The sequence below is a fragment of the Malania oleifera genome, chromosome 2 (assembly GCF_029873635.1).
Source record: "Malania oleifera isolate guangnan ecotype guangnan chromosome 2, ASM2987363v1, whole genome shotgun sequence".
In the NCBI taxonomy this organism is placed as follows: domain Eukaryota; kingdom Viridiplantae; phylum Streptophyta; class Magnoliopsida; order Santalales; family Ximeniaceae; genus Malania; species Malania oleifera.
The window spans coordinates 65,806,251-65,817,690 of record NC_080418.1 but is presented as its reverse complement, the minus strand read 5'-3'; the positions used below and the strand labels follow the sequence as shown (position 1 = coordinate 65,817,690).

At 35.3% G+C, this 11,440-nt stretch overlaps 1 protein-coding gene across 1 annotated transcript; it reads right to left on the bottom strand.

Annotated features, from left to right (window-relative positions):
- Positions 1–8,326: 8,326 nt before the first annotated feature.
- Positions 8,327–11,214, bottom strand: LOC131147669 (uncharacterized protein At4g28440-like). The gene is made up of 2 exons (XM_058097183.1): positions 10,826–11,214; positions 8,327–8,814 (listed from the first exon to the last, which is right to left on the bottom strand). Exons 1-2 carry the CDS (start codon positions 11,190–11,192, stop codon positions 8,624–8,626), a joined length of 558 nt encoding a protein of 185 aa, XP_057953166.1. The 5' UTR covers positions 11,193–11,214; the 3' UTR covers positions 8,327–8,623.
- Positions 11,215–11,440: the final 226 nt, after the last annotated feature.

The window sequence follows — 11,440 nt, the reverse complement described above, 5'->3', positions numbered from 1 at the left end:
AAATATATTCAAGCATGAACTAATACTCATAACCTAAAACAATCCATATCTATTCATAGACCTTTAAACACTGGATATGATGTTCATGGTTTTCAGAAGAGCCTCAATATTCAAGAATGTGAATTGATGCATATGAATCTTTTACGTTCCTTTTCTAGGGATGGAGCTCAGCTCCCCTAAATGCGTACTTAAGCATGCACTTTCATATAAGGATGATGATCAAATGTTCAGTTGGCTGTCACACATCCTTTCAAGAACATTTTAGCATGCATTTTATCCTTATCATCTTGGCACATGGTTTTAATTTGGGAAAATCCTAATGAAATTTTGGCAACATGCGGACTATAAATTGAACATTTTCCAAATTTTCATGCACCAACACTTGATAGATTCAAGCAACTATTTTCAATTTTAAGCATGCAAGAACCTATATCCACTACCAGCATGCAATTCACATCAATTGCATCCGTCATGCAGAAGGCATTCTAAACTAAGCATGCAATCAGGTAACAATCAACAAATGATACAAAAGATAAACTATCCACTAGAAGATATACTCATTTAACGCATAATGAATAGTAGGAATTTAGTGCTTTTCATATGAAGGCATATGGGCATAAAAGATAAAAATCGTGAGAGCATTTAATTTATATATATATATATATATATATATATATATATATAAATTAAATGCTCTCACGAAGAGAAATACTCCCCCTGAGTTATGCACTTATTCAATTTATGCCCTTTGTTAATTATCTACTTTCTTTAGCCAAAGTTATTAAGATTTTCAATGAATATAGACTTGGTATGAATGTTTTAGGCTTAGAGGACCAAAAGGTCACAATGAATATTTCTTTCAAAGTCATAGCCTACAATGTCTCTTCTCTTATGAATTTTAATATGTAAGAGGCCCCAAGTTGGAATGGCTTTTGATTTAAACTACATGTGCATAGGTCTACTTGAATTTTATACATTCATCTAAATTGAGACCTAAGCGATCATATTAGCCATTCAACTCATCTCTAAGTATATAAAGCTTTAATGGGCTTGACTTAAAGTTTGAGAGCTTTGCGTGAGAAGTGGATTAAATACTCTTAAAGATTAAAAGTTTCTATTAAGTTCGAAGGGTATTCAATATTAGTGGACATGATTCAAGATATTTGCATGGAATAGAATGACTAAAAATTTATTAGGCTTTTAAGGCTCCAAGATGAGTTTAAGATCAAATGATGCTTACTATATGTGATTCATTTCCTAAAGCTCATTTTTATGCAATGGACACCAATTCCTTAACTTAGGATATTTATCTTTAAGCATGAGTTAAGCATTTAGAATTATTTACCTGGCAAAGATGCCATGTCTATTTTGAAGTGGATTTTCATTCAAGTATGCTATAGCCAATGTTTTCATTTTTTTTATCCAATCATTATGATATATATAGATATATATATATATATATATATATATATATATATATATGTTAAGTTTAAATTGGATATTTTATCTAAGATTGCATAATGGCTAGATTTTCTAATGTTCTTAGCATATAGTGAAAGTGTATAATGAATGCACATACTAAGATTTAACATTTTAAGCATAGACCACTTCATAAGCCAATAGACATCACTCCCCCAAAACCTAGAACCTAAGAAAAGCATTTATGTAACTCCAATTGGAATTCATTCCTCCTTAAGTTCTAATGAGTTTCCTTTCTTTACAACCCATACCATTTTTCTATCTTTGAGTTTTGATGGGTTAGGACTATGTGGTACTTTGACTCTCCAGACCTGTTTGCATTTTACACCTTTCCTTTTAAACGGGCAATCAAATTTTATGTGCCCCTTCTTTTTACACAACACACAAAAGGTGTGGGTATAAGGAATGGAAGAGGTACTAGCATAGTATTTTGATGCTCTTACAAAGTAACCCGTGTATAGTTTCTTTCTTTTCTTATTTTCAATCGCATTATAACCTATACCTTTCTTATCTAAGGTCATCTTTTGTGAACCTAACAACTTATTAAAGTTGTCCTTGCCTCTAGTGAATGTATAGATGATCTTCGCTTGATCTTCTATTTTCTTTTCTAGATCTTGCACTTTTGAATTTTTCAAGTCTTTGCAAAGACTTTGTAATTTTATGAATTCATTGGACATTGTGTTTGCTTTACACTCAAGTTCTGAAATGAGAAGATCCTTTTTATTATCACTTAAGATTTGAGATCTTACCACGTTCAAATATTTTTATAATTTTTTCATTTTTGTTTACTAACTGTTTGATTTTTAAATCATTTTCCCTTTCAATAAGAAATTTTGATTCACATTCTTTCAAAATGCCTCATACTTATTTTTCAAAGTAGTATATCTTTTGTTAGCTTTAACAAGTAACTTATGAATTCTAATATATTCAATTTGCAATTTTTCATAAGTAGGCATGCTCTCACTATCAGAACTATCACATGATTCAGTATCAGATGCATCATTCAAATCATCATATGAATCATTACGAGGATTATCTACTAACATAAGACGAGACAGGTTTACCTCATCGTCGATTAGAGCTATGAAGAACGGTTTACCTCCTTCAAGATCCGTAGAGCTTGAATCACAAGGAGTGATCGCCTTTTCCTACATAATTGCTCCATATCTCCTTTCAAGTTCCTCCCATATCTCCTTAGTACTGTTACATGCCATAACCTCATAAAGAACATTAAAATCTAAAGCATGCAGTAAGGTGTTCAAGGCATCAAAATTTATTTGCACTAAGTTCTTATCATTATCATTCAGCTCAAATTTAGATTTAGGAACATCAACACCATCAATGATTTTTACTAGATTACTATCTCCTTGTGTAATAACCTCCTAGAACCTCCAATTTAAAGTTTTAACAAATACGATCATCCTAAATTTCCATACAGCGAAATTTTCACCACTAAATACTGGAGGGTTCATGACTAACCTTCCCTTATATGAAGAGGATGCACCAACACGAGCCATCATGATCTTTTTACTAATTAATTGTTAAGTCTAAGTAATGTGGCTCTGATACCAATTGTTAACTTTGGTGTATTCCCAAAGGGGGGTGAATTGGGTATTTAAAATTTCTCTCCTAAGTTCAACTAATCTAGCAACAATATTACTCAACCTAGGGTCTATCTATGCAATTATAAACTCAATAATTCACAATAGTAAAATACAAACATTCATGTGCTCGAATTTAAAATACAAAAATTAAAAGCACGCACTAGAAATGTTATCTAGGTTTGGCCAAAGTGCCTACGTCCCCGTCTTGACTCGCCAGCACAAGGATTCCACTATTAGCTCACTTCATGGGTGGAGCGGCACCGGTTACAACCAGGTCAATTCACGGGGCAGACCTCAACCTACACCATATCAGGATGGTGCACCTAGCTTTCCTAATCGGGTCTAAGCCAATCCGGGACTATTCAATAGGGCTAGTCTCCCTCCTTACGCCCACGCCTGGAATACAAACGATATAAAAATTTTCTTACAAACAAATGCTTCTTACACAAGCAGATATGTACCACTACGCACAAGTACTAATCAATGCACACCAAACATGTAAGAACGATAAGCTCAGTGGTGTATATGTGCAATCTACACTCAATACAATGATAATATCAAGTATGCACAAGACTGTTCAAATAAGTTAATCTTTGAAAGCAAAATATATCAAATCTCAATATCAAATTAGTGTTTCAAAGATGCTAACAATAATATTCAAATGAACTCAAAAATATTTCCTCAAATTGTATCAAGCACAAGAGTTGTTTGAAATCAAGTTTTTAAAATATTTTGCACACAAAAGTTATTACTTAAGGAATCTTGTATTGACAATGCAAAGACCCTCAAGCTAATGAGTTTTCCCAACACTAGATTTATCAAGTTAAATCTGTGGGAAGAACCCTAGCCAAACTCTCAATACAAAAATCAAACAATACAAATTTTAATGAGAGTATAGGGCTCTTTAGAATGAAGTACTAATAATCTAAACACTCTCTCTAAGCTTGGATGATCAAAGAAAATGAAGTAGGAGAGTATTTGGGAGTATTTGAGAAATATAGGCTTTGAAAATTTTCAGAGGATTTTTCACTAATCACTTTGCTAATTTTTCACTAATCCTTGCAAATGAACCCCTATATATAGAAATGGTAAAGTTATAACCGTTAAGGACATGGGGGGAATTATTAATATTGTTTTAAAACCATTAATAAATATTAACCTTGTTTAACCGTGCTTTACCATGGTAAAAACTAAAACAAACCGAGAGTTTCAGGTGGCTGATCCAAGGTTCGGTCATCCGAACAGACTCAGCTAAAAAAGTTATTTTTGAAGTTTCGTCACCTAAGGCCATTTTGAACGTGAAGTTCGGGCTACCGAGTTGGTGGGGAAAGGTCAGATCAACGGTTCAGTCGACCGTGGATGGTATGTGTATTTTAGTTTGGTTTGCCGAACTCAGGTCAACATGTTAACCAATCCACGGTTTGGGGCACTCGAGGTGTTTTGAACACCATGGGTTCGGTCGCCCGACCTCTCACAGATTTTGCCTATTAAGTCTAATTTATTTCAATTGATTCCCCTGATAATGTAAGTGATAATGGGGACTATTTTGTGCATTTACGTAAGGACCTAAGGGCCTTCTAAGGTCTTTAATCTTACAATAACCTACATGCATGACATACAGAGATTATTACAAACCTTTTTCCTAGAATTACTATTACAGACCCGAATAGCGCCATAAAATAAATTACAACATAAATAATCTTCAAGGTCTTCAGGCTTTACTTCATGTTCCATCAATTGATCTGCTAATATAAACCTACACACAAACTAGATAACCATCAAATACTTGAGTATTTGTCATTATCAAAAATAGGTATGACCTATGAGGTCAATAACCATTGAGATTTTCCCTCCAAACACCCAACCATATTAACATTCACATTCAAAATTTGAAATCAGCCTCATTACCATGAGCCAAACCGTTGACTGATTGGGCCAATTAGTCGACTATTTCAGACATAATGTAAAATGTCTGAATTCTAGAGCAAACCATCGACTCTTTCAGCCAAACAGTCGATTGTTTGCCGTTGCTTCTCAACATAAGTGATTTTTAACTATGTCTTCTTCCTTATTTATGCAATTCATCAAGTATATGAGGCACAAAAAACACAATAGGATAATCAAACAACATTTAAAAAATAGCTAATATGTCAATAAGTTAAAGCCAATCTTAGCACAAGTATCCAAGCAGGTATCTTGGTTCATTTGATCTAACCCTGTTTGGACCTTAATCCCCTTAGCTCATCCAATCTTCGATAGTTTGGAATCCTCGTCAGGCCTAAGGATAAGGAAGAGAAAATGCTTTTTAGTAAAATCCTCCCCTTGTCTCCTCATTAGCCATAATTATATTTTAGAAACCAAATTCAAACAACTATTAATAAAAGTGCACAAAAAAAAAAGAATTGGTAAATGAAAAAATTGCACAATCATTTCAAGGAATCTATTGTTTTAAAGAGATAAAAAAGATTCACCAAGCTACGAGAATGATTTTTCATATTTTTTATTTTTCTCTATTTTTTAATTTTTGAACTAAAACCTAGATTATTTATAGTTATTCAAATTTCACAAAGTCAACAAAGGAAATTTTTTTTTGGATTTTTTATAATATATCACATTTTTTGGAGAATGCAAAATATTTTTGAAAGCTTTCAAAAATCTTTGAGCATTTTTAAAGAATTATGCATACCAAAAAAATTAAGAAAATTCAAAAAATATATTCTTGAAAGTTTAAGCATGTCATAATTGAATTGGAAAAAAAATAATTACAAATGTGCTCGAGAGACACGGTCGAAGCACGCCCAATATTCAAAAATAAAAGGCTTAAATTGAGTCAAGTAAACCAATTTCTATGTGTACAAGTTAATTATCCAGGTCAACTTGGATTCAAGCCGAGTCAACCTGGTTAAGAAAAAAATAAATGAAGGGGGGGCATCTAGGTGCTGATATGTGGCCTAGCCACATGCTATAAGCCGATTGGCTTCCCCCCCCCCCCCACCCTCTTTCCTATTTATCCTCTTTGCGTGTTCGAGTAAAAGGTGATGTTGCCCTTGTTCCTTTATCACCGCCCCTTTGCTAGTGGAACAACCACCAACCACATCCATCATTACCCTCACCAATCACCACTAACTATTGTGTTTGTCACTAGGGCTCTCTAAACTATATCTCTGTGCGTGTGTGCACGCGTGCGCGCGCGCACCTCCTCTCTCACTTCTAGTTCAACACCGACATTTGACTTGGTCACATGTTGTGAGTCGATTGTCTGCACCCCCCCCCCCCCCCTTTTCTTTCCTATTTATCCTCTTCACATATTTGAGCAAAAGGTGATGTTCCCACTCTTGTTCCTCCATCTCTTCCCATTTTCTAGTGGCACAACCACCAACCACGGACATCATTACCCTTGTTAAGGGCTCACTAAGCTCCATCTAGCCTTCTTTTTTGGGCAAACAATCATTTTCACTTTTTTGGGCAAACAATCATTTTCACTCTCTCTCTCTCTCTCTCTGTTCCTATATATATATGCCTCCTCCCTCACCTCTAATTCGACCACCTAGCACAGTCGCCACCATTTTGGCCACCAACTTCTTACATAGCCTTCGTAGCTCTAGCCAACCACCCTTTTCTAGCCAAATAGTCACTTTATGCTCTCTCTCTCTCTCTCTCTCTCTCTCTCTCTCTCTCTCTCTCTCTCTCACACACACACACACACACACACACACACTCCCCTTCTTATTTCTCTCTCTCTTTTGTTTCTCCTCCCTACTCCTAAGTTTCTGCTTGCTCCACTTCCTCGTGCCCTCTCTTTCTCTCTCTTTTCTCTATCTATCTCCTCCTCTACTTCTCTCTTTACTACATTTCCTTCACCTAGACTACTCTAAAGGATTGATCCAGTCCCTAGAGAGTCTAACAATCCCTAAAACAACGTTGTTAAAAACTTAAAGTAACCACAACACATACATAGTAGTTTCATAGAAAGATTTGAGGCACATGACTAAGGTTCATAAAATCAATATCTTAAAGTATACATAAAGGTAAGCACAACATCAAAGCACCATAAAGCTAAAAAAAAAGAAAAAAAAGAAGGGAAAACTCATAAGCACAAGCACAAATGAACTTCATAACGTAAATACGAACAAGGTAGAAATAACTTCACCAACCTTGAATGCTTTTAAATATCAAGGAGAAATAAAGTTTCCTAGAAAGATCAAGTGTGAACGGAAGGTGGATAATGAAAGAATTGAAAGCTGGGGAAGGGTGTGTTTTCAAGCCTCCTCTCCTTGTCTTGGTGGAAAAAAAAAAGTATATATAGGTAATGCAAAGGAGTGGAAGGGCTTTGGGTTTTGCGAAAAGGTGATTGAATAAGCGAACACTTGTAGATGTCATGTAAGGAGCTTAGAGGGACATTTTGGGCGGGGGCGGGGCCCCGGTGGGGGGGGGGTGGGGAGGTGGATGGAAGTGCATGGTGTGAGTGTCCAAGTGACCAACAAGCTTATGTTCATCAAATTGAGGCAAAAGTGGAGATTAGCATCCCCCTAGGGGTTTATTTAGGGTCCCAAACTTAGAAATTAAGTCTCAATTGAATCCCAATGTCAAAACTGAAATGCTATTGAGTCTTAATGCGATGCACCACTTATTTTAGGAATAAGGATTTAATTAGACCGCAATTTAGGAATTTTGAACTTGGATGGGAGTTTCGGAATGAATTTTCAAATTAGATTGAAATTAAACTTCAATTTTTAGTGTTTAATGTGGAATTAAATTATTCCATCTAAACCGACATAAATTTATAACTTAATTAAGTCGGTCATGAATCGTAACATCCTCGCTTGATAATCCACATGTTCTAATATAAAATATCCAACCCAACACCTTTTGCCAGGTCATGTGAACCAAAACTTATTTTAAAAAGGAAAAATCCCATGTGCTGCCTAATTAACAAGGGAAATAGAATTTTTTTTTTTTTTTCAAAAAAAAATACACCATTAAAGCACAAGTTTACTTTGTTTGCCTACTGTTTCTGTTTTCCAAGAATGAAGCCTCAAGTATGGGGTTAAATCTCAGCTGAATGAAGCCTCACGAATTATAAAAATTTCAAAACCCAAAGTATCAAAATAAAAATTAAATAGGAGAGGAGGAAAATGAAAATAATTTTTTCAAAAAAAAACTAACTAAATAAATGAACTGACCCAATCCATTCCCGCATATTCAATATCTTAACACCAGATAAATTGGAATGCAGAAGAAAATAACAGAAGGTAATCATTGACAATATATATCAATTCACTTGTCCAGATTCAACCATAATACATGTAACACCATAAAGCAGCGACAAGGAGGGACAGGCCATTCTATAAACCCAACCTACTTTCGAAGCTGAAACTTCACTATCTGCAGTCATTAGAAGGGGACTGAAGGAGGAGGTGAACTCTCGGCAACATTTTTTCCACCGGATCCATAACTGCAGCTCCAATTAACGGTGTCCCCAGGCAAGAAGAACCCAACCTTCTGTAACCTCTGAATTATTCATTTCCCAAAGATCCTAGTCACTCTTCCGCAACATTAACTAGTTCATATTCAACAAGCGAGAGATTGTTATCCTCTTTAACCACAAATTTAGCCGGTTCAGTGACTTCAACACGCCCCCATTTGTCAACCGCCAGCCTCATCGACCCCTTAAACATGTCAATCTTCGCATTACGCAAAATAAGAGTGGCGCCTGGCTTCATCATATCAACTGCACCGTATAACAACATAAAAACCATAAGATTAAACAGCAATGCTCCAAAATTGTGAGTTTTTTGGCAAGCACACAGGCTCACCACAACCCAAAAGTACCAATGGTCAATAAATGAGCAACACTTCCATTACATGGACACTCCAAATCCTCTAACTACAATCCCAGCATTGCATACAAGCATCACAAAGAAGTCCACGAGATGAAGGCAACCTAAAAGGGATACGAGAGCATAATCACACTCATATATTTATACGCCTCTGAATGTCTACCCATATCCTGAAAATAGTGGATCACACAGAACAAGCACCTTGGAAAATGCCAACATCCAAGGGATTGCCGAGTTCAAGAAATATAAAAATGCAGATTCTAAGCAAAAGCGACTAAATACATGAAATTAAACAAAATACAATCACCACTTATAAAAGTAATCAAATTCAAAATAAACAATAAAAATATAAAAAAGATGCCATCAATCGTGTGAATTGGTGGAAATGGATTCATATAGCCGGCCCTGCTATAGTGGGACTAAAGACTTCTTGTTGATTTTAAAAAAATAAAAATAAAGTAGGCATCTAGATGAAATGAAGAAAAATGGATATTTTCACTCACCAGTAGCCATCATCAACTGATTCCACCTATTGGGTAATTTGGGTGTAGGAAACTGAGGTCTTATAACCACTCAATTCCAGGCTTTTTAAAGGTAGAAACCATAAAAGCACGAAAAAAATATTTCATTCTATCTAAAAATGATAACAAGATAAAATTCCTAAATTAAATCCTACTGAATCTTGTTCAACAGATATGTAGGATTTGGACAAGGAGTAAAATAATGTTCACTAGGCTTGGCCATGTTAAATAAATTAACATGCACATGCGTGCAAAATAACAGGCCACCCCCCTAAACATTACTACGAGTTTCGGGTAATTTTGAATTGAAAAATTAAAGAAATCAATGGGAGCCAACCTAATCTCATATTCTGTTTTTTTTTAGCCTTTCAACAGAAGGAGGCTGCATATTACCACTAATCACTTATTATTATTTTAATTTGGTAATATTTTTATAAAGGAATATATAAAAACATATATCAATAATAATCTTGAATAAAAAAAGCCCGGAGATTTTGACCAATCATTTGTTTTTACTTAGAATTTTTCAGTTTCCTATTTTTGGGGAAAAAAAAATGCTTTCATTATCATAATGCTAAATCCAGAGATAATATAATTTATATTTCTAACTGGGAATCAGAGATCGACGCCAAGCTTGCTACAATAATACCAAGTAAAAATAATAACCGCTGGAGTATCGCAGGTATTGACCTTAACCAACACAACCCTGTGGTTTCCACTACAACAACAGTCTAAAGCAGAAATAACAAATATTAGACTGCAATAATCCTATATAAATTAGAGGTAGATACACTGACCAATGGGCCAGTTCATCCAACCCAATAACAGTAAAATTTTAAGCATATGAAAAATCTCTTTGGGAAGTTCCAATGTTATACACTGCTTAACCTTTGTTTATTACTTGCCATTATTCTGATTGATTTGGATTAGGAGCTGTGCGCTATCGGATTTCATCTTACATGCCAATGGATCCAAAATCTTACACCAAAGTGTTCAATATTAAAGAGACACAGCAGCTCAAAGAATTTTCCTTTAGGAAATACTACACTTCAGTGACTCACGCACATACAACACTATAACCTTCAAGCCCATAGTATCAAAATCCATTGATCCTTCACTGATCCAGTAAGCCTGATCATAAAAACAACCTAACAAAGTATGCTGGGTTCCTTAAAAGGAAAACAGGGGGAAAAGGAAACAAGTACTAGGCCCAATCGGATCCCAATATATGAAAATTGGCCAATTGAAAATTATAAAAGTCCTTTCACAATAACACATTCTAAGAAAACAAAAACAGATAGAAACGCAACAAATTCTTCAAAAAAATTCAAGAGACATACAAAGAGATCAAAAGAAATGTGCACTATGTTCAAGAACATACCTTGCTCGTTACGAGCGGTGAAGAGGATAGAAGCTGTCTCATCGCCGACGAGGCACTCAGCGATGCGACTGCGGTTAGGAAGCTGAGATGCCGATCGACCCTTCTGTAGCACCGTCTTCGAGTTCACCACCTTCACCGCTAGGGTGTGGCCGCTCGTTCCAGGCTTCAGTTGATCCACCTTGACAAACACCGGCTTCCTTTTCGCTGTCGCCGTCCTTGTTGTAGTCGCCGTCGTTGTCGCCATGTATTTCTCTGTCTCGAGTCGAGTGTGCGTATTTTGATGCCAAACCCTAAGCCTAAACTTCGGCTTGAAGTTAGGGTTTTTGAGTTTATAATAAAACTCAAATAATATAATAATTTTAGCCATTCTTTTTAAAAAACGATGGCCTGTATAAATAATTTTATCGACGGGTGGGAGCTATTGAGTAAATACAAATTTTAGCCGGAGCTTTTTTTTTTTCTTTTTTTTTTCTCAAGAGTTGTTTTTAACAGTGTGTAAATTAATTTTTTGAAATTATATTTCTAGTCACGTTTGTATCTTATGGAGACTTTCTAACTTTTTCATTTCTAAACAACTTTCCTAAATCATTTAAATTGTAGAACCCATTTGACTTC

Excerpts from the sequence above, each read along its gene's own strand:
- LOC131147669 (XM_058097183.1), bottom strand. The coding sequence starts at position 11,192 with ATGGCTAAAATTATTATATTATTTGAGTTTTATTATAAACTCAAAAAC. Across the intron at positions 8,815-10,825 it reads CACCGCTCGTAACGAGCAAG|TTGATATGATGAAGCCAGGC; the intron begins GTATGTTCTTGA and ends TATACGGTGCAG.